Source organism: Trichomycterus rosablanca, chromosome 20 (assembly GCF_030014385.1).
Source record: "Trichomycterus rosablanca isolate fTriRos1 chromosome 20, fTriRos1.hap1, whole genome shotgun sequence".
Classification (NCBI taxonomy): domain Eukaryota; kingdom Metazoa; phylum Chordata; class Actinopteri; order Siluriformes; family Trichomycteridae; genus Trichomycterus; species Trichomycterus rosablanca.
The window spans coordinates 19639222-19663442 of NC_086007.1; the positions used below are offsets into that span (position 1 = coordinate 19639222).

Here is a 24221-nt window from a genome sequence, read left to right on the forward strand (position 1 = left end):
TGATTTTTTACTTTAATCGATCACTTTATTCTTGGCAGACTTATGGTGAGTTTGGTTCCACCGGAAAACACCAGCCACAAGGCAGAAAAAAACACCCCCCCTCCCAGTTGAAGCTCAGTAGGTTGATAGCAATGCTGAGATTTAAAACTAGACAGCATTATATTTGTATAAAATAATCAGCCTGACCGAACTGTATTGCAGGAATGGCACTTTAAATCCACACAGTTAAAATATTTGTCAAGAGTGCAATTTCATCTACGACCATTTGTGGGCGACATAGTTTCATTCAGCACCAAGGAGACGGTACTAAACCTTTAACAACAAATATATGAAGCTAAAGCCTTTTAAATCTGGAATATATTGTGTCCAAACAGATTTAATGTTTGTAACTGGACTATGAAGGTATGACTAGACATGTGTATTAGCACCAAAGCTGTGAACACAATCCTTATAATGACTAGTTGCACAACTAATCAGTCTTAGCCTGGACAGTCAGTGCTCTTGTACTGTGCCAAATTTAGCACCCATATGGTGGCACAACAACTTACAGGAAACGAGTCACGAAATTCATAAGCTTCTTATAAACACTAAAATAGCTGGGACAGGAAGATGATTATGATACGGTATGATACGGACTCAATAGAGCTTTTCATAAAGGAGTCACATGATCACATGATAAGAACTAGGTATTATGGTACACTGCACCTGTAAATGAGATGATTTGAAAAGAGGGAACACGAAAAAAACAACACATTCACAGCAGACGGATGAGGCTCGTGGTGCTGAGGTACGGAGTGGCCCTTGATATCCGACCACAACTGGAACCCATCAAAGCAATTCATAGACATAGAGCTGATAAGAACGTTTAGTACTATGAATTGCCAATGATGCGTTCCCTGTTGTAAGGCTTGAGTGACAGTGGCCTCAAGGAGGCGCTCTGCTACTCAGCTGGACCTGCAGGAACCGAACAGGATGTGTACATGCATGCATGGCGTGCAGGAGACAAAACAGTGGAAAGAAGACTTACTAACTGGTTTTGATCCTTGAGGCAGAGTGCAGCTTGACACTGACTTGTTTGAGTTCTGACGCTTAGAGGGGTCAAGACTGACCCTAGAAGATGGAAGTAAGATAGACAAGAAAAGAAAAGAGAGATAGATAGACGATAGTAAGACAGCAGTGCAGGACATAGAGTTAATAGAGACTACAGCTGAAAGAAGGAAATAAGAGCGACAAAAAGAGACATAGTGTACCCAACCTCACCCTGAACTGACGACTGGTTTATACTTCCTTTTAAAATCGTACAAAGCATTTACATGCCTCAACCAGAACACCATGCTAACTTGTATGTTAAATTCATACACAATTGTGTTATTGAAATTTTTGAGGCGTGGGATTCAGTCCATGGTTTGAGGATGAAATGCAAGAACTCAACATGAGTAAAAACTGTGTTCAATATGCTGTGTAAATCAACAGTATTGCACTGTGCACACCAGCACAAACAATAGTATATATACACCGACCAGGCATAACATTCTGACCACTGACAGGTGAAGTGAATAACACTGATCATCTCTTCGTCACGGCACCTGTTAGTGGGGGGGATATGTTAGGCAGCAGGTGAACATTTATCCTCTGAGTTGATGTGTTAGAAGCGGGAAAAATGGGCGAGCGTAAGGACTTGAGCGAGTTTAACCAGGGCCAAATTGTGATGGTTAGACGACTGGGTCAGAGCATTTCCAAAACTGCAGCTTGTGTGGGGTGTTCCCGGTCTGCAGTGGTCAGTATCTATCAAAACCTGGCAGGGCGCAACAAAAATCTGGCGTGCGCCTATTAGATGGGACGGGAATCTGGCATGTTGCAACAAAAATGTCCAGAACTTATAATGTCCAGGTCATCTTCAAAGACTGGATTAAAAATAAAGAACTCTTCCAGGCCACCCAAGAAGGATGGGTTCCTGCTGAGTCTGGTTCCTCTCAAGGTTTCTTCATGTAATTTTTAGGGGAGTTTTTTTTGTCGCCCTCGGCTTGCTCAGCAGGGGTAAAGCTGATGTGAGACAATGTTCATAGTAAGAAGCATATATAAATGAGTAGGGGTGGGCGATATGGCCCTAAAATAATATCACGATATTTCAGGTTATTTTTGCGATAACGATATTTTTGGCGATATAACGAAACACTGAAAAATATTTTATTTATTTTGAGAAAACACTATTGCAAAAAAAATAATGTTCAGGTTTTATTTAGAATTAATATAAGTTAGCACTTCGTAGAGAAATGTAAGAAGTATGTAAGAATTACGCACACTTTTCTGTATTTTGTCTTTCCAGTAAAAATAATGTAACATAATGTAGTGGCGGAGTCAGACAATTTCCATAGGGGTGGCCAGACTGAGACCATTGCTCACACAGGGGTGGCACAGAAACTGATACCTTTTTTTCATGTGGTCATAAAAAATTTATTTACCTATACAGGCAGTAAGTGCCATGTAGAATTACATCATGAAGAAAATTGACTTTACTTTTAATAACCTTCTTCAATCCTGGAGCTTTTTAAAAGGGAATATTTTCTTTTAAATAGAAGTGTTATTTAACAGCTATTAAATTGTTTCCCAACAAAATCCGCCCAATTTGGCGGATAACCGCCCAATCTGGCAACACTGGAATGCGCAGAGCCCGGTGGCGCCTGTACTCGTAGCACGCCACAACTACGTACTAAGTAAAGTAGTAATAGACCACTGAAGTCGTGCGTCATTCTGTAGTCCTCGTTATGCCCATATTTGGAGACCCGGGTCTAACTCAGATTTCCTATAGGAAAAATGAACAGGGTTTTCAAAAAATCGGCTCTAACGCATCCTGTGCTAAATAAACATGTTCAGAACCCTGTATGTTTTGTCCTGTGTACATTTTTCTCCTGTACATCGCTGGATCCTCTGAATTACGAGGTTGTTAAAGGGTCGTAATACTAATAATGCTACACGAAAGCTAATGCTACTGCGCATTAATTAGACGTCACTGAAGTACACCAATCAAATCAACGGAACGAGCGGCTCGCTTTTGGTGAGTACAACCGAAGGCGTAACACCCGACCATCCTTGCTTTCTACTTTAATGTAGCTAGCTACTAAAAATATCAACCAAAACTTGTGAATATCACTCCACTGTTACACCGGTGAATCGCGCTGCTTCGTGCGGTTACTTAAGAGGCTTATACAAGAAAAAAAAAAAGAAAACATTAAGAGGCTTACAGTTTAGTGACATCAATTCAGTGCGCAGTAGCATTAGCTTACATGTAGCAATATTCATATTTTGACTCTTTAACGACTTCATAATTCAGAGGATCCAGTGATAAGACAGAAGAATCTCCATAGAACAAAACGTAACAGCTCTGGAACATTTTTTATGACTACAGGATGCGAGAGAGGCAATTTGCGAAATCTCCATTCATATTTCCCATTCAAAATTTCTCTTAGACCCGGGTTACCAAATATGGGCATAACAACATGGCGTGGCCTACAAAATGACGACACGACTTCAGTGGTCTATAGTACTAAGTAGTACTACTTCTGTGTTGGTGGTTGACCTTAATGTTAAGAGTATTCCTGCACTGTTTGGTGGAGGTGCGCTGTTGAATTGCGTCCCTGTGTGAACCTGCGTGCAGAAATAATTCTGCAAACAAGTTGCCGGCAAAGCGGTGATTGGGGTTTGGGTTGCCAAAGATTAATTTATGGTGGACTTGGGCTTTTTGGAACGAGCTCCTCCACTGCAGAGCCGCTTTCCGCCATACTCATAGCTGTGCCCAAATGACCCACGTAACGAACGTACGCCATTTGCGTAGCTGCGTGACGTCATTACGTAAACAACGCAGAATATCACTATTATTACGATATGGGATTTTTTGTATCGTTTTAAAAATTATACCAGTATTATCGTGAACGATACGATATAGCACACCCCTATAAATGAGTCTGACTTAACTTGACTGATACACATAACTTGTGTATAATCTACCTCACCATTATTTACTTAGTACCATGTACTAACCAACACTTGTCTCTAGTCTTGTCTTCCTTTATTTATTTTAAGCATTCTCGTATTATTCTAATGTCGTCTACCTGCACTGTACTGTAGTGTTTTGCACTTTTTGTTCTATGTTGCACCTTGGACCTGGAGGAACGTTGTTTCGTTTCAATATGTATTTGTATATAGCTGAAATGACAATAAAACCTCTCTTGACTCTTGAAAAGTTGTCCAAGGAAGGAACAGTGGTAAACCGGAGACAGGGTCATGGGCGGCCAAGGCTCATTGATGCACATGGGGACTGAAGTTAATGCTGGTTCTGATAGAAAGGTGTCAGAATACACAGTGCGTCACAGTTTGTTGTGTGTCGGGCAGCAACGGGGGACCAACACAATATTAGGAAGGTGGTCATAATGTTATGCCTAATCAGTGTATAAACAACACGTGGGACTCAAAGCAGTTCAATACGCTTTTACATAATACTAATTTTATTAAAAAACATCTAAAATGATACACTCAGTGCATGTGTGCTCTGTAGCGGCCTGTTCTCTCCTCTTACCTGCGTGTGAGCTTAGAGGTCAGCTTGCTGAACAGATTGGAGGTGGCACGGGTACGGGCGTGGGGTAAGGGGCTGGCGTCGTGTGACAAGGTAGGCGATTTTGGCGGGGCATGCGTAGGCACTCTGCGCTCCCGGAGCTGACCTCCGTGGAAAGTGCTGCGGACGGTCGACCCTCGGCTTAACCTGGAACGTTCGGCTGAGGAGGACGAGGCCACCCCCGCCCCGGTTATGCTGTGTGTGGAGGGGGAGGCTGGAGGCAAGCGGTGTGAGATCGAGCTACGAAGAAAGCAAAAACAAAACACAGACGGCACATGAGTACCGAGATCACAAGCCTGCAGGGACATGATCAGATATCAGATTAGTCAGATATGGCCTTCAGTAAAAGAGCAGAGTTTAATAAAGCATGAGTGTGCTTATGCTGAGTCACCCAGCTATGACAGTTCTCTCTTGCTTAATGACTAGGCAAAGAACCTGACATATTTCTTTTTAGCAAAGCATTAAACCACCTCCTTGTTTCTACACTCACTGTCCATTTTATCAGCTCCACTTACCATATAGAAGCACTTTGTAGTTCTACAATTACTGACTGTAGTCCATCTGTTTTTCTACATACTTTTTTAACCTGCTTTCACCCTGTTCTTCAGTGATCAGGACCCCCACAGAGCAGGTATTATTTAGGTGGTGGATCATTCTCAGCACTGCACTGACACTGACATGGTGGTGGTGTGTTAGTGTGTGTTGTGCTGGTATGAGTGGATCAGACACAGTAGCGCTGCTGGAGTTTTTAAATACCGTGTCCACTCACTGTCCACTCTATTAGACACTCCTACCTAGTTGATCCACTTTGTAGATGTCAAGTCAGAGACGATCGCTCATCTATTGCTGCTGTTTGAGTTGGTCATCTTCTAGACCTTCATCAGTGGTCACAGGACGCTGCCCACGGGGCGCTTTTGGCTGGATGTTTTTGGTTGGTGGACTTTTCATTTACATTTTCATTTACATTTTCAGCATTTAGCAGACGCTTTTATCCAAAGCGACTTACACAATGAGCGGAACACGATGAGCAATTGAGGGTTAAGGGCCTTGCTCAGGGACCCAACAGTGGCAACTTGGTGGTGGCAGGACTTGAACCGGCAACCTTCTGTTTATTAGTCCAGTACCTTAACCACTGAGCTATCACTGGCCCAGCAGTGACAGTGAGGTGTTTCTCACTCCAGCAGCGCTGCTGTGTCTGATCCACTCATACCAGCACAACACACACTAACACACCAGCACCATGTCAGTGTCACTGCAGTGCTGAGAATGATCCACCACCTAAATAATACCTGCTCTGTGGTGGTCCTGGGAGAGTCCTGACCATTGAAGAACAGCATGAAAGGGGGCTAACAAAGCATGCAGAGAAACAGATTACAGACTACAGTCAGTAATTGTAGAACTACAAAGTGCTTCTATATGGTAAGTGGAGCTGATAAAATGGACAGTGAGTGTAGAAACAAGGAGGTGGTTTTAATGCTTTGGCTGATCGGGGTATAATTATTAAATTATATATTATTATATAGTTCCATGCCAGCTTGTTTTTCGCTAATAATTAGGCTCAGTCAAAATAAACTGGTCCACCAAACAGAGGAACAGAGATAGTTCTTTTCTGATAACTATTTAAAGTTGGAACAGACTATACTCTTACTATCGCAGAACCAGACCACATCAGGTACTTTACTGTCCTTACCGTTACTACTGCAGAAACCACTTAACAGAGCAGAAAGTAAAAAGTAAAATAGAACTACAACACCAAAGTGTGGAAACATACTTATATAGAGTGACAGACGATAAATAGGTAAGCAGCAAAGTCAAAACAAAGCGGTTAGGGAACCCAGCTGTGGAAAACACATTGTGACAGTTGAACTCCAACAGCTCGATTTAAGCCATTAGATTAGCAGTTCGTGGCAGCCGGCCTGCTCTGCCCCCTCAGTGTTGCTTGCTTTGCATTTTGGCGCTGCGGTAACAGATCTCGCGCGGTGCCTCCGCCTCGGGTTGGCCTCAGGCCACTTCACTTTACGCTCGAAATAACAAGATGCTAATAGAGCTGCTTCCACCCATGAGCACATAAATACTTAACAAAGCCTTAGACAGATAGCAAAGATATCAAAAATAGAATATTGATCAGATATGTAGCTAAACACATAAAAACAAGTGTTTATTTTGATTCTGTGTGTTTCTAAACACTCATGCATAGATGTGAACACTGCCAGTGCGCACACTAGTGTTAATTAGGAAAGTAATTGCCAAATATAATAATAATGGAACACAATATCTTTTCTTTCAGCTCCCATATCTAGAGGTTGCCACAGCAGATCAGGTCTGCATAATGGACATGGCCCAGTTTTTATGCTGGATGCCTTTCCTGATGCAGCCTTCCTATTTTATCTGGGCTTGGGACTGGCACTGAGAGCCAGAGATGGGGACTCGAGTCGTTTCAAATGACTCAGACTCGACTCATGACTCGCAAAAAATAACTTATAGACAACAAAAGTCAGCATGTGTTAACAATAGTTACGTGTGACAATTATATATATTTATACAACAGTTAGTTCCGACCTTACAATCTGATTGGTTGAGAAGCGTTCTAACTGTGCTGATATTCGTGATAACAACACGGCCTTTTCACGCCACAACTGTATTACTCCGCTGACGCGTTGCCAGTAACGACAAGCTTCATGCACACAAACGCGCACGCAGGCGACAGACTTTATTCCCGATCTCGTTTTAAAACCGTTATCTGATACACAATCTAGCGCAGTGTGTAGGGAACATAAATCCGTTATCTGATACACAATCTAGCGCAGTGTGTAGGGAACATAAATCCCTTATCTGATATACAATCTAGCGCAGTGTGTAGGGAACATAAATCCGTTATCTGATACACAATCTAGTGCACTGTGTAGGGAACATAAATCCGTTATCTGATACACAATCTAGTGCACTGTGTAGGGAACATAAATCCGTTATCTGATACACAATCTAGCGCACTGTGTAGGGAACATAAATCCGTTATCTGATACACAATCTAGTGCACTGTGTAGGGAACATAAATCCGTTATCTGACACACAATCTAGTGCAGTGTGTAGGGAACATAAATCCGTTATCTGACACACAATCTAGCACAGTGTGTAGGGAACATAAATCCGTTATCTGACACACAATCTAGTGCAGTGTGTAGGGAACATAAATCCGTTATCTGACACACAATCTAGTGCAGTGTGTAGGGAACATAAATCCGTTATCTGACACACAATCTAGCACAGTGTGTAGGGAACATAAATCCGTTATCTGATACACAATCTAGTGCAGTGTGTAGGGAACATAAATCCGTTATCTGACACACAATCTAGCACAGTGTGTAGGGAACATAAATCCGTTATCTGATACACAATCTAGCGCACTGTGTAGGGAACATAAATCCGTTATCTGATATACAATCTAGTGCACTGTGTAGGGAACATAAATCCGTTATCTGATACACAATCTAGCGCAGTGTGTAGGGAACATAAATCCGTTATCTGATACACAATCTAGCGCAGTGTGTAGGGAACATAAATCCGTTATCTGATACACAATCTAGCGCAGTGTGTAGGGAACATAAATCCGCGATCTGATACACAATCTAGTGCACTGTGTAGGGAACATAAATCCGCGATCTGATACACAATCTAGTGCACTGTGTAGGGAACATAAATCCGTTATCTGATACACAATCTAGCGCAGTGTGTAGGGAACATAAATCCGTTATCTGATACACAATCTAGCGCAGTGTGTAGGGAACATAAATCCGTTATCTGATACACAATCTAGTGCACTGTGTAGGGAACATAAATCCGCGATCTGATACACAATCTAGTGCACTGTGTAGGGAACATAAATCCGTTATCTGATACACAATCTAGTGCACTGTGTAGGGAACATAAATCCGTTATCTGATACACAATCTAGTGCACTGTGTAGGGAACATAAATCCGCGATCTGATACACAATCTAGTGCACTGTGTAGGGAACATAAATCCGTTATCTGATACACAATCTAGTGCAGTGTGTAGGGAACATAAATCCGTTATCTGACACACAATCTAGCGCAGTGTGTAGGGAACATAAATCCGTTATCTGATACACAATCTAGCGCAGTGTGAAGGGAACATAAATCCGTTATCTGATACACAATCTAGCGCAGTGTGTAGGGAACATAAATCCGCGATCTGATACACAATCTAGTGCACTGTGTAGGGAACATAAATCCGCGATCTGATACACAATCTAGTGCACTGTGTAGGGAACATAAATCCGCGATCTGATACACAATCTAGTGCACTGTGTAGGGAACATAAATCCGTTATCTGATACACAATCTAGCGCAGTGTGTAGGGAACATAAATCCGTTATCTGATACACAATCTAGCGCAGTGTGTAGGGAACATAAATCCGTTATCTGATACACAATCTAGCGCAGTGTGTAGGTAACATAAATCCGTTATCTGATACACAATCTAGCGCAGTGTGTAGGGAACATAAATCCGTTATCTGATACACAATCTAGTGCACTATGTAGGGAACATAAATCCGTTATCTGATACACAATGTAGTGCACTGTGTAGGGAACATAAATCCGTTATCTGATACACAATGTAGTGCACTGTGTAGGGAACATAAATCCGTTATCTGATACACAATCTAGTGCACTGTGTAGGGAACATAAATCCGTTATCTGATACACAATCTAGCGCAGTGTGTAGGGAACATAAATCCGTTATCTGATACACAATCTAGTGCACTATGTAGGGAACATAAATCCGTTATCTGATACACAATGTAGTGCACTGTGTAGGGAACATAAATCCGCGATCTGATACACAATCTAGCGCAGTGTGTAGGGAACATAAATCCGTTATCTGATACACAATCTAGTGCACTATGTAGGGAACATAAATCCGTTATCTGATACACAATGTAGTGCACTGTGTAGGGAACATAAATCCGCGATCTGATACACAATCTAGTGCACTGTGTAGGGAACATAAATCCGTTATCTGATACACAATCTAGCGCACTGTGTAGGGAACATAAATCCGCGATCTGATACACAATCTAGCGCAGTGTGTAGGGAACATAAATCCGTTATCTGATACACAATCTAGCGCAGTGTGTAGGGAACATAAATCCGTTATCTGATACACAATCTAGCGCAGTGTGTAGGGAACATAAATCCGTTATCTGATACACAATCTAGCGCAGTGTGTAGGGAACATAAATCCGTTATCTGATACACAATCTAGCGCAGTGTGTAGGGAACATAAATCCGTTATCTGATACACAATCTAGCGCAGTGTGTAGGGAACATAAATCCGTTATCTGATACACAATCTAGCGCAGTGTGTAGGGAACATAAATCCGTTATCTGATACACAATATAGCGCAGTGTGTAGGGAACATAAATCCGTTATCTGATACACAATCTAGCGCAGTGTGTAGGGAACATAAATCCGTTATCTGATACACAATCTAGCGCAGTGTGTAGGGAACATAAATCCGTTATCTGATACACAATCTAGCGCAGTGTGTAGGGAACATAAATCCGCGATCTGATACACAATCTAGCGCAGTGTGTAGGGAACATAAATCCGTTATCTGATACACAATCTAGTGCACTATGTAGGGAACATAAATCCGCAATCTGATACACAATCTAGTGCACTATGTAGGGAACATAAATCCGTTATCTGATACACAATGTAGTGCACTGTGTAGGGAACATAAATCCGCGATCTGATACACAATCTAGCGCAGTGTGTAGGGAACATAAATCCGTTATCTGATACACAATCTAGTGCACTATGTAGGGAACATAAATCCGTTATCTGATACACAATGTAGTGCACTGTGTAGGGAACATAAATCCGCGATCTGATACACAATCTAGTGCACTGTGTAGGGAACATAAATCCGTTATCTGATATACAATCTAGTGCACTGTGTAGGGAACATAAATCCGCGATCTGATACACAATCTAGCGCAGTGTGTAGGGAACATAAATCCGTTATCTGATACACAATCTAGCGCAGTGTGTAGGGAACATAAATCCGTTATCTGATACACAATCTAGCGCAGTGTGTAGGGAACATAAATCCGTTATCTGATACACAATCTAGCGCAGTGTGTAGGGAACATAAATCCGTTATCTGATACACAATCTAGCGCAGTGTGTAGGGAACATAAATCCGTTATCTGATACACAATCTAGCGCAGTGTGTAGGGAACATAAATCCGTTATCTGATACACAATCTAGCGCAGTGTGTAGGGAACATAAATCCGTTATCTGATACACAATATAGCGCAGTGTGTAGGGAACATAAATCCGTTATCTGATACACAATCTAGCGCAGTGTGTAGGGAACATAAATCCGTTATCTGATACACAATCTAGCGCAGTGTGTAGGGAACATAAATCCGTTATCTGATACACAATCTAGCGCAGTGTGTAGGGAACATAAATCCGCGATCTGATACACAATCTAGCGCAGTGTGTAGGGAACATAAATCCGTTATCTGATACACAATCTAGTGCACTATGTAGGGAACATAAATCCGCAATCTGATACACAATCTAGTGCACTATGTAGGGAACATTAATGTGTTTGTGATGCGAACAGTTAGCTTAATAGCCCAGTTAGCAGCTCCTAAAAGTTCTGTTATCACCCATAATCCTTTGGTGTGTGCGAGAGGTTTTTTATTTCTTTTTTTTTTTTCCTTCGGAGGTTCTTGCCTTTTTCTTCTTGTTGTTCTTACCTCCCTGAAATGAGTTTTTGCAACTTGGAATGTCTGCTTTGTAGAGTTAAACTATATATTCGTTGTGGAACTACTTTTTGGCAGAAGGTATTGTCAATATTAAAGCATATTTATTATTAAATTCAGGGCTTCTTTGATTTATTTTCTTTATTTATTTTGTAAAAACTGTTGTATAAAAGCAATAGAACACTTGAGGTCGTGTGTTATCGCGAATAACATCACGGCTGTGATTCGGTCGCAGGCACGAGCCGAAGGCGAGGGATAACACACTCCCTCTCGTGTTCTATTGCTTAAATATATATATGATCCGACATCATTCTGATCGTGTCATTTTCTGCTCTCTAATAACGCTCCGGCCGTCTTAACCCGCAGCGCAGACAATGGGTAAATGTTCCAGCCAGCTTCCGGCGTAGTGATGAAGCGTCGCTCCCTACTTTGGATTGTAGTCTCACTTAAAATGGTGGAATACCCTACGTAGTGCACTTCACAGGAACAGATAATGTGAATGGAACGCTCCTACAGAATTGGCGCTAATGATTGTAAGAACCGCTTTCTGAACCAATCAGACCTTCTGATTTTAACTTTTAGTAAGAAATGCTGTTATTTGCATTTATTCAGTTTGCGTCACACAGATGATGTGTTAATGAAACGCTTGATTGGCTTTCTAACGAGTTTGTGTTTTACTTCACAACCGGGAAACGTTTGGAGGTTTTTAATTATAAGCACATTTACAAAATAACGGATTATATTCCTAATGGGACACACGGTTATACATTTAACAGCATCTGGAAGAACATAAGCTAAGGTAAGCAGTGGTTATGATTTTTTTTTGCTGTGTTTTGGATTTTGGCTGCTGTGCTGTGATTTATCGTGCGCTTTTTTGCAATGAAAACAAAACGTATCAGTTTAAGCTTTTAACTGATACCTAGGTACGTATAGGCACTAAGTAAAACGGCAAAATACAGTTGCTAATCTGTTGTTTTTTATCTGGACTTACATATTATTTGTATATTTCTACTCTACATTTCTAATATATGTTTTGTGTATATTATATTGACTCGTGACTTGACCCGGACTCGTATTTTGTGACTTGTGAACATCTCTGCTGAGAGCGCACTGATAAATGTGCCTCCTAATGGCTAGACTGTACTGTTCCATACTTTTCCAAACAGATACTGACAGACACACATACACAGATTACCTGTTCTCCTTGCCGTTCTGCAATAATGAGTGTCTATCGGTGCTGGATCGATCCGTACATACGTATGTGTTCCTGCGGGTTATGGTACTTGCTGTTAAGTTGTTCTACAAAGCAGAAAAAAGAAGAAGAAGCAAAAAGTGATAAGCAAACATTCCTAACATAAATGTTAACTGTAAACCTTAAGCTATGACTAAAATGTATTTGTATGTATGTATCTCTTAATGTTTGCCTTTGATGCCTGAAACACACTTATTTAGTGGAAGAAATAGTCAGTCAGTTTAAAAAGATCATTGCAAACAATCTTTTCCATCTACCATACATAATATTGTGAAACAATTCAGTAAATCCAGAGACATTTCAATCTATGCAGGGCAGTGCACTGTTAAATGCCACACTTAGACCACACTGCATAAGAATGTACCAAAAGACAGTTAAAACGTGCTGTGATCAGACGAGTACACATTTCAACGTGTTTTGGGAAAACCAGACATTGAGTTCTTTGAGCCAAAGATGAATAGGACCATACAGGAAGTCAACGTCTGTCATGGTATGAGGATGCATCAATGCCCACAGCATAGGCGACATAGGCGTATATTGGGACATATGCTCCCATCAATTAAGGCATCATCTTTTCCTGGGAAAGACAATACCAGGCCTCATTTTGCACATGCTAAAACAGCGTGGCTTCACAGACACAGAGGGCATGTGTCTGACTGATCTGTGTGCAGTCTAGATCTGTACGGCACATCATAAAGAGGAGAATCTGACAACGATGACTAAAGATTGAGCAGCTAAAGTATTGCATCAAACAAGAAACGTATAAAAACTCCACCTGCCAAACTGCAAGAATCAGAGTAGCAAGACATTGTCACGATTATTTATATTGCTGATCTTAAAACCTACTGATCTCTGAATAAGCTAAAAAAAAATTGGGTTACGACTCAATAACAACCCCTAATTTGCGTCAGCTCTCTGTCTTTATTTGCTCAGCTGCTCCCGTTAGGGGTCGCTGGCGGATCGTGATCCGCATTATTGATTTGGCACAGTTTTGACACAACCCTCCCAATTTATCCGGCCTTCGGACCGGCACTACAATGCACTGGTTTATGCATCCTAGCAGCTAGGTACCTATAGGACAATTCTGGCTGCATGTTTTTGGACTGTGGGAAGAAACCGGAGCACCCGGAGGAAACCCACACAGACACGGGGAGAACATGCAAACTCTGCACTGAAAGGACCCGGACCGCCCGACCTGGGGATCTTTTTGCTGTGAGGCCACTGTGCTGCCCTAATTTGTGTCAGCTGTGATGTGTTAAATAAGCACCTCCCAGAGAGGTGTGTTGCAACTATGGCAAAAACTAAGGAGCTGTCACAAATGCTATGAGAGATTTAATGCAATTTAATACAAGTAACAAATATTTTATATTTCAGAAGGTTTGGCAGAAAATAATTACTTAAGTATGATAGTACGGTTTGAATTAGGGGTCGACAAAGAGGATCATTCTGGTCCTCATACATTATTTTATACCGGATGCCAAATTGTGTTCATTTTCCAATGCCTAGGCTGTTAAAGTGCATCTCAAATTGCAGTGTGTCAGCAATTAGCTAGTCAATTTCCTATTAATTAGGGTAAAGATGTCAAGATTTTAGAAGGCAATTTTTATTATTAAAACATTTGTAATTATTACCAAATATTAAAACAGTTTAAACTACTATTTTAGATGTATTTCTATGCCTTACATAAAACTTTTAACAGTGTTATGTTGGATGTACTACTGGTGGGTAGAATAACAGCATTCTTTATTAAAAATATCATAACAGCTATTAAGGTACTAAGGTTTTCTCACTGGGGTGACGATGGTATCCTTGCGATGGTTAGGAATCTCTGATTTGTTTGGATTGTTAGCTGAGCTGACCATAGGGCTTGATGGAGGAATGGTACGGCTGCTGGCCTTCCTTGCAGCCAAACGCTCCTCCTTGAGATCAGATTCTCCCGCAGTGGTGGGGCTACGCTTAGGTTGAGCTGTCGCAACTGCAGGACCACCTAAAACACACACACACACACAACACCAGACAGTCATCAGAAAGCCTGAAAGATTAAAAAACCTTCGGTGTAGTGTAGTGTCTCAATAAAAAACTAAGGCTCACAGAAGTCACTGTGCCGTCTCTGACGGTGGTATGTAGAGGCACTGCGTTGGGGTTTGCTATGGGTGGAGGCAGACGTTGAGCTTGATGACGAGGTGGAAGAGTGTTTACTGGTACCGTTGGTTATGGGACTGGGTCGAACCCGTGCTAGAGATAGAGTACTGCTTGATCTTGAGTCACTGCCATCCTGTAAAGGGAAACAGGGTTAAACAGGGTATGCACACAAACCCTTCATAATATTTATTAATTTATTAGGATTTTAACGTCATGTTTTACACTTTGGTTACATTCATGACAGAAAGTTCACAAGTCGAATGTCAAACACAGTCATGGCCAATTTTGTATCTCCAATTCACCTCACTTGCATGTCTTTAAACTGTGGCAGGAAATCTGAACCACCACTCAACAATAGCTGATATAACCACATGGGTGAGGGATTACTTTGGCAAACCTTTGTCAAGCGCTACAGTACAGAGTTACATGCACAAATACCACTTAATACTTTACTGTGCAAAAAAAGAAGCCTTATGTTAACCCTGTCCAGAAGCGACGTCGACTTCTCTGGGCTCAAAGGCATCTAGGATGGACCATCACACAGTGGTAACGTGTATTGTGGTCAGATGAATCAGCATTCCAGGTCTTTTTTTTGGAAAAAATGGACATCGTGTGCTCCGGACCAAAGACGAGAAGGACCATCAAGACAGGGTCTGTCATGGTATGGGGCGGTGTCAGTGCCCTTGGCAAAGGTCATTTACCAACAGTTGAGAAAATCTGAGCTGCTGGAGGAAACCCACACAGACACACAGGGTGTGTTCGAAAAGCTAGCTCTCTCTCTACATAGGCAGCATTTTACATCATCCTGTGCGCGCTCCCGAGAAGGAGGCTGTTCGAAGTCCTAGATGCCTTAATATCCTCACTACTGAGGCATCTTAACATTTCAATGTTATTTTGACCCAAGAACGAGTGAGCATCGGAAGCATCCTTAGTGATCGAGGCAACCCCAGAATTCAGTGCGGCAGCTCTTCTCTCACAGAAAAATAATAAAAACATGGCTGACGGGGCGGAGAAACGAACGAGTTATTTTCAAACGTCAATAAATTATTACTGATTTTTAACTTGTATAAACTTGTACATGTGTTTTTATTTGAAAGTTACCTAAGTTGAAAGTTATCTAACCGTTTTCGGTACACGGCGGGAGATAGGGAGAAGAGAGTTAGTTGACATGCTAGCGTGTTGTGCTACCCCATCCCATGGGTTTGAATGACTAAATGCTAAATGCGAAACCCGATGGAATCGCTGTCTAAGTAGTGCGTTCGAATAACCTGACTTATAAGTCGTTGACTAATTAGAATCCTCTCTACTGAGGCAGCTGCCTATGTAGTCGGTAAGACAGCAAGGCGGCTCCCTAGGTTTTCGAACACACCCACAGAGAACATGCAAACTCCACACTTCTTGCTGTGAGGCGACAGTGCTACCCACTGAGCCCCCGTGTCACCCCCCTTTCAGAATAAAAAAATCCAGGAATTTTAGGATCCTTGCCTCGCTCTTGCGGCCCAGCAGCAGGTATGTAGCAGTGATCTCGTTGTACTTTTGAGAGGTCAAGGCTTCCCTGATCTCTTCGCGTGTGTAACCCATACCAACCATTACATCTGGATTATAAGAGGAGAACAGAGAAACACAAAACAAATTAAAACCCAGACAAAGATGGCAATGCTTTCTAATAGGTGAACCTGAATGCAGTTTAAAACAAATACAGGGAAGCTTGGAGATGCTATAAAGTATATTAATTAAGTATCTATCTATCTATCTATCTATCTATCTATCTATCTATCTATCTATCTATCATCAGAGCAGCGGGACATTTTTAGCACGGCTAAAGAAAATTTACACTTACGCAGAAAAGAGACTTACCTATCCGCTCAGTGTCATTATAGTCCTCCACAGGCTCTATGTGTGGCTTCAGCTCATTGCTTTCATATCCAACATTCAACCATTTATCCTTCATAATTTGCTAGAGAAGAAACAGACAGAAATTAATGGATTACACTACATTTTAATATTATTATTAAACTAAAAGCTACCTGTGTTGGGAAAAGTTAAGGAACTCCCGAGCATTGCGTTTCTAATCAGTCAGGTGCATCTATTTTATACAATCAGTTGCAAAACATATACACCATACTGCCAAAAGTATTCACTCACCCATCCAAATCATTGAATTCAGGTGTTCCAATCACTTCCATGGCCACAGGTGTATAAAACCAAGCACCTAAGCATGTAGACTGCTTCTACAAACATTAGTGAAAGAATGCCACCTGTGCAACAAGTCCAGTCGTGACCTCGCTACTAAATATTCAACAGTCAACTGTGGTAGCCACGTAAAATGACAGAGCGGGTCGGCGGATGCTGAGGCGCATATTGAGCAGAGGTCGCCAACTTTCTGCAGAGTCGATCGCTACAGACCTCCAAACTTCATGTGGCCTTCAGATTAGCTCAAGAACAGCGTGTAGAGAGCTTCATGGAACGGGTTTCCACAGCCGAGCGCAATGCAAAGCGTCGTATGTAGTGGTGTAAAGCACGCCGCCACTGGACTGTAGAGCAGTGGAGACGCGTTCTCTGGAGTGACGGATCACGCTTCTCTGCTTGGCGGTTGCCAGGAGAACGGTACTTGTCTGACTGCATTGTGCCGAGTGTAAAGTTTGGTGGAGGGGGGATTATGGTGTGGGGTTGTTTTTCAGGAGTTGGGCTCGGCCCCTTAGTTCCAGTGAGAGTTTGGACAATTTCATGCTCCCAACTTTGTGGGAACAGTTTGGGGATGGCCCCTTCCTGTTCCAACATGACTGCGCACCAGTGCACAAAGCAAGGTCGATAAAGACACGGATGAGCGAGTCTGGTGTGGAAGAACTTGACTGGTCCTTTGGGATGAATTAGAGCGGAGACTGTGAGCCAGGCCTTCTCGTCCAACATCAGTGCCTGACCGCACGCTTCTGGAAGAATGGTCAAAAATTCCCATAAACACACTCCTAAACCTTGTGGAAAGCCTTCCCAGAAGAGTTGAAGCTGTTATAGCTGTAAAGTGTGGGCCGACATCATATTAAACCCTATGGATTAAGAATCATATTCATATGTGTGTGAAGGCAGACGAGCGAATACTTTTGGCAATATAGTGTATCTTCGTTTTAAAAATGAACCAAAGTCTGCCTGCTTAGGTCCTCGAATTATCTGGTGTGTGAACAACTTTTTCTCCAAGTCACCTTGCTAAACCGAACAAGTTGTGGCACATTAAAAAAAGAGGATTATCTATCTACAGTATTATCCAGGGTAGAGGTTCTGCTTCAGCAATGTGCAATTTCCAGGACTGGTCCACATGCCTGCGCAAGTGGTGATTCTCTGTCTGTGATAGGCTCTCTGTGGGAACCCAACACTGCTATGTGATAAGAGGTGGGTGCAAATTGGACACGTGTCGAAGGGGGCGTATTGTGATCCAGCTCTCATTGATCAGATCAAGGGTTAGCAAGCGGCAGCGGATATACAGTTGGAAAGTGGAAATAAATACATTGGGAGATAAACTGGGAAACATCCAGAAAAAAGCTGACCATGCTTCTTAATTAAACCAGATTTTGCCATTTTGACAAGCCACTGTCTTCTTCTTGTCCTCAGCCTTTGTCCCGTTTTTGGATTACGGGGGTCGGCATTTCTGGCTTCTTCCCGTCAGGGGTCGCCGGCGGGATTTGGCACAGTTTTTACGCCGGATGCCCTTCCTGACACAACCCTCCCTATTTTATCCGGGCTAGGGACCGGCACTGCAGTGCACTGGTCTGTGCATCCAGCGGCTAGGTAGGTACCTATAGGACAATTCGGTGTTTCCAATTAGCCTGGTGGCATGTTTTTGGACTGTGGGAGGAAACCGGAGCACCCGGAAGAAGACCCACACGGACACGGGGAGAACATGCACACTCCGCACAGAAAGGACCCGGACCGCCCCACCTGGGGATCGAACCCAGGACCTTCTTGCTGTGAGGCGACAGTGCTACCCGCTAAGCCACCGTGCCGCCCCTGTCAACAACCCCCCTGTAACCCCCTCCTTTTTCTAAAAGTACAACAGATATCCTGTCCTCTACATGAACCACTTTCGTTGATAACCACTGGCTCCTCCCACGTGAGCTTGCATAATGCTTTCTAATCCCTAACATTACATTGCTTATTAGGACCCACAGTTAAAACTCGGGGGGGGGGTCTACATATTCAAATACGCTTGTTTCTCTAACGCCACGAACATTCCTGGCATGCAAAAACTTTACTTCCGTCTTTAAAGATACCTGGTGGCCATTAATAAAGAGTATACCAAAATTACTTCATATATATACTATATATACACACACTATATTGCCAAAAGTATTCATTAGTCTGCCTTCACACGCATATGAACTTGAGTGACTCCCATTCTTAATCCATAGGGTTTAATATGATGTCGGTCCACGCTTTGCAACTATAACAGCTTCAACTCTTCTGGGAAGGCTTTCCACAAGGTTTAGGAGTGTGTTTATGGGAATTTTTGACCATTTTTCTTGAAGTGCATTTGTGAGGTCAGACACTGATGTTGGACGAGGAGGCCTGGCTCGCAGTCTCCACTCTAATTCATCCCAAAGGTGTTCTATCGGGCTGAGGTCAGGACACCAGACTCGCTCATCCATGTCTTTATGGACCTTGCTTTGTGCACTGGTGCGCAGTCATGTTGGAACAGGAAGGGACCATCCCCAAACTGTTTCCACAAAGTTAGGAGCATGAAATTGTCCAAAATCTCTTGGTATGCTGAAGCATTAAGAGTTCCTTTCACTGGAACTATGGAACTCCCGAACCCCCCCCCCCCCCACTTTACACTTGGCACAATGCAATCAGACAAGTACCGCTCTCCTGGCAACCGCCAAATCCAGACTCGTGGCTGAGTTGCTGTCGTTCTCAATCGCTTCCACTATGTTATAATACCACTGACAGTTGACTGTGGAATATTTAGTAGCGAGAAAGTTTCGCGACTGGACTTGTTGCACAGGTGGCATCCTATCACTGTACCACGCTGGAATTCACTGAGCTCCTGAGAGCGACCCATTCTTTCACTAATGTTTGTAGAAGCAGTCTGCATGCCCCAGCCACTTCCTGTTCCTGCCGTCTGGAAAGAGGTACCGGAACATTCGAGCCAGAACCACCAGACCTAAGAACAGTTCCTACTCACGAGCGGTTAAACTGGTCACTCCTACAACATCTACCAGAACATAACATACCCTTCTGACTGTCACTACCAAACCCTGCACAATAACTTATACACTTACACTGGACTTTGTTTACCTAAACCTAGCTGCTAAATCCACTACCTCAAATCTATGCACCTTGTCTATGCACCTTGTATTATCATTGCACCTTGTCTAAGCACCTTATGTATGGACATTTTTGGTAACCTCCCCATCCCCTCCCCCCATTGTCTTTGCACTATTGTCTTTTGTTGTCTGCACTGGAGATGTAGCCTGACAGTGTTTCTTTATACTGTACAACCCTGTATTGTATAATGACAATAAAGTTCAATTGAACTGAATAGGTGCTTGGTTTTATACACCTGTGGCCACGGAAGTGATTGGAACACCTGAATTAAATGATTTGGATGGGTGAGTGAATACTTTTGGCAATATAGTATAATATATATACAGTGTATCACAAAAGTGAGTACACCCCTCACATTTCTGCAAATATTTCATTATATCTTTTCATGGGACAACACTATAGACATGAAACTTGGATATAACTTAGAGTAGTCAGTGTACAGCTTGTATAGCAGTGTAGATTTACTGTCTTCTGAAAATAACTCAACACACAGCCATTAATGTCCAAATAGCTGGCAACATAAGTGAGTACACCCCACAGTGAACATGTCCAAATTGTGCCCAAATGTGTCGTCGTCCCTCCCTGGTGTCATGTGTCAAGGTCCCAGGTGTAAATGGGGAGCAGGGCTGTTAAATTTGGTGTTTTGGGTACAATTCTCTCATACTGGCCACTGGATATTCAACATGGCACCTCATGGCAAAGAACTCTCTGAGGATGTGAGAAATAGAATTGTTGCTCTCCACAAAGACGGCCTGGGCTATAAGAAGATTGCTAACACCCTGAAACTGAGCTACAGCATGGTGGCCAAGGTCATACAGCGGTTTTCCAGGACAGGTTCCACTCGGAACAGGCTTCGCCAGGGTCGACCAAAGAAGTTGAGTCCACGTGTTCGGCGTCATATCCAGAGGTTGGCTTTAAAAAATAGACACATGAGTGCTGCCAGCATTGCTGCAGAGGTTGAAGACGTGGGAGGTCAGCCTGTCAGTGCTCAGACCATACGCCGCACACTGCATCAACTCGGTCTGCATGGTCGTCATCCCAGAAGGAAGCTGACGCACAAGAAAGCCTGCAAACAGTTTGCTGAAGACAAGCAGTCCAAGAACATGGATTACTGGAATGCCCTGTGGTCTGACGAGACCAAGATAAACTTGTTTGGCTCAGATGGTGTCCAGCATGTGTGGCGGCGCCCTGGTGAGAAGTACCAAGACAACTGTATCTTGCCTACAGTCAAGCATGGTGGTGGTAGCATCATGGTCTTGGGCTGCATGAGTGTTGCTGGCACTGGGGAGCTGCAGTTCATTGAGGGAAACATGAATTCCAACATGTACTGTGACATTCTGAAACAGAGCATGATCCCCTCCCTTCGAAAACTGGGCCTCATGGCAGTTTTCCAACAGGATAACGACCCCAAACACAACCTCCAAGATGACAACTGCCTTGCTTAGGAAGCTGAAGGTAAAGGTGATGGACTAAACCCAATTGAGCACCTGTGGCGCATCCTCAAGTGGAAGGTGGAGGAGTTCAAGGTGTCTAACATCCACCAGCTCCGTGATGTCATCATGGAGGAGTGGAAGAGGATTCCAGTAGCAACCTGTGCAGCTCTGGTGAATTCCATGCCCAGGAGGGTTAAGGCAGTGCTGGATAATAATGGTGGTCACACAAAATATTGACACTTTGGGCACAATTTGGACATGTTCACTGTGGGGTGTACTCACTTATGTTGCCAGCCATTTAGACATTAATGGCTGTGTGTTGAGTTATTTTCAGAAGACAGTAAATCTACACTGCTATACAAGTTGTACACTGACTACTCTAAGTTATATCCAAGTTTCATGTCTATAGTGTTGTCCCACGAAAAGATATAATAAAATATTTGCAGAAATGTGAGGGGTGTACTCACTTTTGTGATACACTGTATATATATATACACAATGCAACACTTAAATACCTTCAGAAAATAAATCTTACTTACCTCTAGGGTACAGCGCTTGGCAGGGTTGAGCACCAAAAACCTGCGCAGGATCCCCTCACAATCAGTGGACATGTAGAACGGAACTCGATACTTTCCTCTCAGCACACGCTCACGCAGTTCCTAATGGAGATGAATGGAGTTTAGCTTTTTATAAAACACACCATCTGACTGGGCCTGTCTTAACATGTACATTGGGCCTCCAGACACATTTAGACAAAGAAAAGACGCTTAACCTACTTTGCAATAACTTCAAAGATAAAAGGAAAGGAATGCCTGAACTCTACATACATGTGCATTAACAAGTATGTACACTAAAGACTCGTGTGTTAGGTTACTTTTTGATCCACCTGAGCAAGTACACATTAGACCTTGTGTAAAAGCAGTATCAGCAGAAAAGACAACACAAACCTTTAGGTTTTGGCCATCAAAGGGCAGTGATCCGCTGACCAGTGTGTACAGGATGACCCCCAGGCTCCAGATGTCTACCTCAGGCCCATCGTACTTCTTGCCCTGAAAGAGCTCTGGAGCGGCGTAAGGTGGGCTGCCGCAAAACGTGTCCAGCTTACTGCCCAGCGTGAACTCGTTACTAAAACCAAAGTCTGCTATTTTGATGTTGGAGTCTGCATCGAGCAGGAGGTTCTCTGCCTGAAAAGGAAAAAGATCAAGGGAATGGCAGGGAAGGAAAAGACAGAGCAAGTGTAAAGATGAGCAATGTTCTTATAACACTGTGAGTGAGATATAATGCTTATGATGAGAAGCCTGAAGTATAGGTGACACTGGAGACAACACTTACCTTCAGGTCCCTGTGAACAATCTTCTTCTGATGACAGTAGTGAACTGCAGAAACGATCTTAAACAGGGATAAAAGAAAATACTTTAAGAAAAATATAATTACCTTTCAATTAATTCACTAACGAGCCTGGAACATGCTTTTTGATCCGTAAGGGTTAAGGTGGCAACAAGCTGAAAAGGTCAGCCCAGACTTTTCTATCGCGAGCTCTACCTGGGGCATCCCTATATGTTCCCTTGTCAACTGCGAGATACACACCGATCAGCCATAACATTAAAACCACCTTCTTTCAACACTAACTGTCCATTTTATCAGCTCCACTTACCATATAGGAGCACTTTGTAGTTCTACAATTACTGACTGTAGTCCATCTGTTTCTCTGCATGCTTTGTTAGCCCCCTTTCATGCTGTTCTTCAATGGTCAGGTATTATTTAGGTGGTGGATCATTCTCAGCACTGCAGTGACACTGACATGGTGGTGGTGTGTTAGTGTGTGTTGTGCTGGAATGAGTGGATCAGACACAGCAGCGCTGCTGGAGTTTTTAAACACTTCACTGTCACTACTGGACTAAGAATAGTCCACCAACCAAAAATATCCAGCAACAGCGCCCCGTGGGTAGCGTCCTGTGACCACTGATGAAGGTCTAGAAGATGACCAACTCAAACAGCAGTAATAGATGAGCGATTATCTCTGACTTTACATCTACAAGGTGGACCAACTAGGTAGGAGTGTCTAATAGAGTGAACAGTGAGTGGACACGGTATTTAAAAACTCCAGCAGCACTGCTGTGTCTAATCCACTCATACCAGCACAACACACACTAACACACCACCACCATGTCAGTGTCAGTGCAGTGCTGAGAATGATCCACCACCCAAATAATACCTGCTCTGTTGTGGTCCTGACCATTGTAGAACAGGGTGAAAGTGGGCTAACAAAGCATGCAGAGAAACAGATGGACTACAGTCAGTAATTGTAGAACTACAAAGTGCTTCTATATGGTAAGTGGAGCTGATAAAATGGACAGTGAGTGTAGAAACAAGGAGGAGGTGGTACTTTACTAATCTACTAGGTTGTTACACAACATAGATTAGTCAGTAACAGATCCCATTACCAGTTAGAAACTAAACAAAAAGATAAAAGTAAAATCTTTTAGTCATGATTAGCATAACCATAATTTTAAATTTGTAACATACCTGCCGAAATTTAGCACGGGCCTCCTTTTCCTTCATTCTTCCATGGGCTACGAGGTAGTCAAACACTTCACCTGTCATGGAAAGAGCGCAAGAGAAACACAAATAAATTACATAATGCGTATGCCTTAATAGCACACCA

At 42.7% G+C, this 24221-nt stretch overlaps 1 protein-coding gene across 1 annotated transcript in view; it reads right to left on the reverse strand.

Moving 5' to 3' along the window:
* The window catches only part of mark4b (MAP/microtubule affinity-regulating kinase 4b), a 95515-nt gene that overhangs the window by 11663 nt on the left and 59631 nt on the right, over positions 1-24221 (reverse strand). Inside the window, exons 6-15 of the mRNA XM_063016225.1 lie at positions 24083-24153; positions 22889-22945; positions 22504-22740; positions 22096-22215; positions 16665-16764; positions 16293-16402; positions 14757-14940; positions 14456-14652; positions 12609-12712; positions 4574-4849 (exon numbers count right to left, since the gene is read on the reverse strand). Of these exons, the coding sequence (XP_062872295.1) occupies positions 4574-4849; positions 12609-12712; positions 14456-14652; positions 14757-14940; positions 16293-16402; positions 16665-16764; positions 22096-22215; positions 22504-22740; positions 22889-22945; positions 24083-24153 (1456 nt within the window). The remainder of the gene's footprint in view (positions 1-4573; positions 4850-12608; positions 12713-14455; positions 14653-14756; positions 14941-16292; positions 16403-16664; positions 16765-22095; positions 22216-22503; positions 22741-22888; positions 22946-24082; positions 24154-24221) is intronic.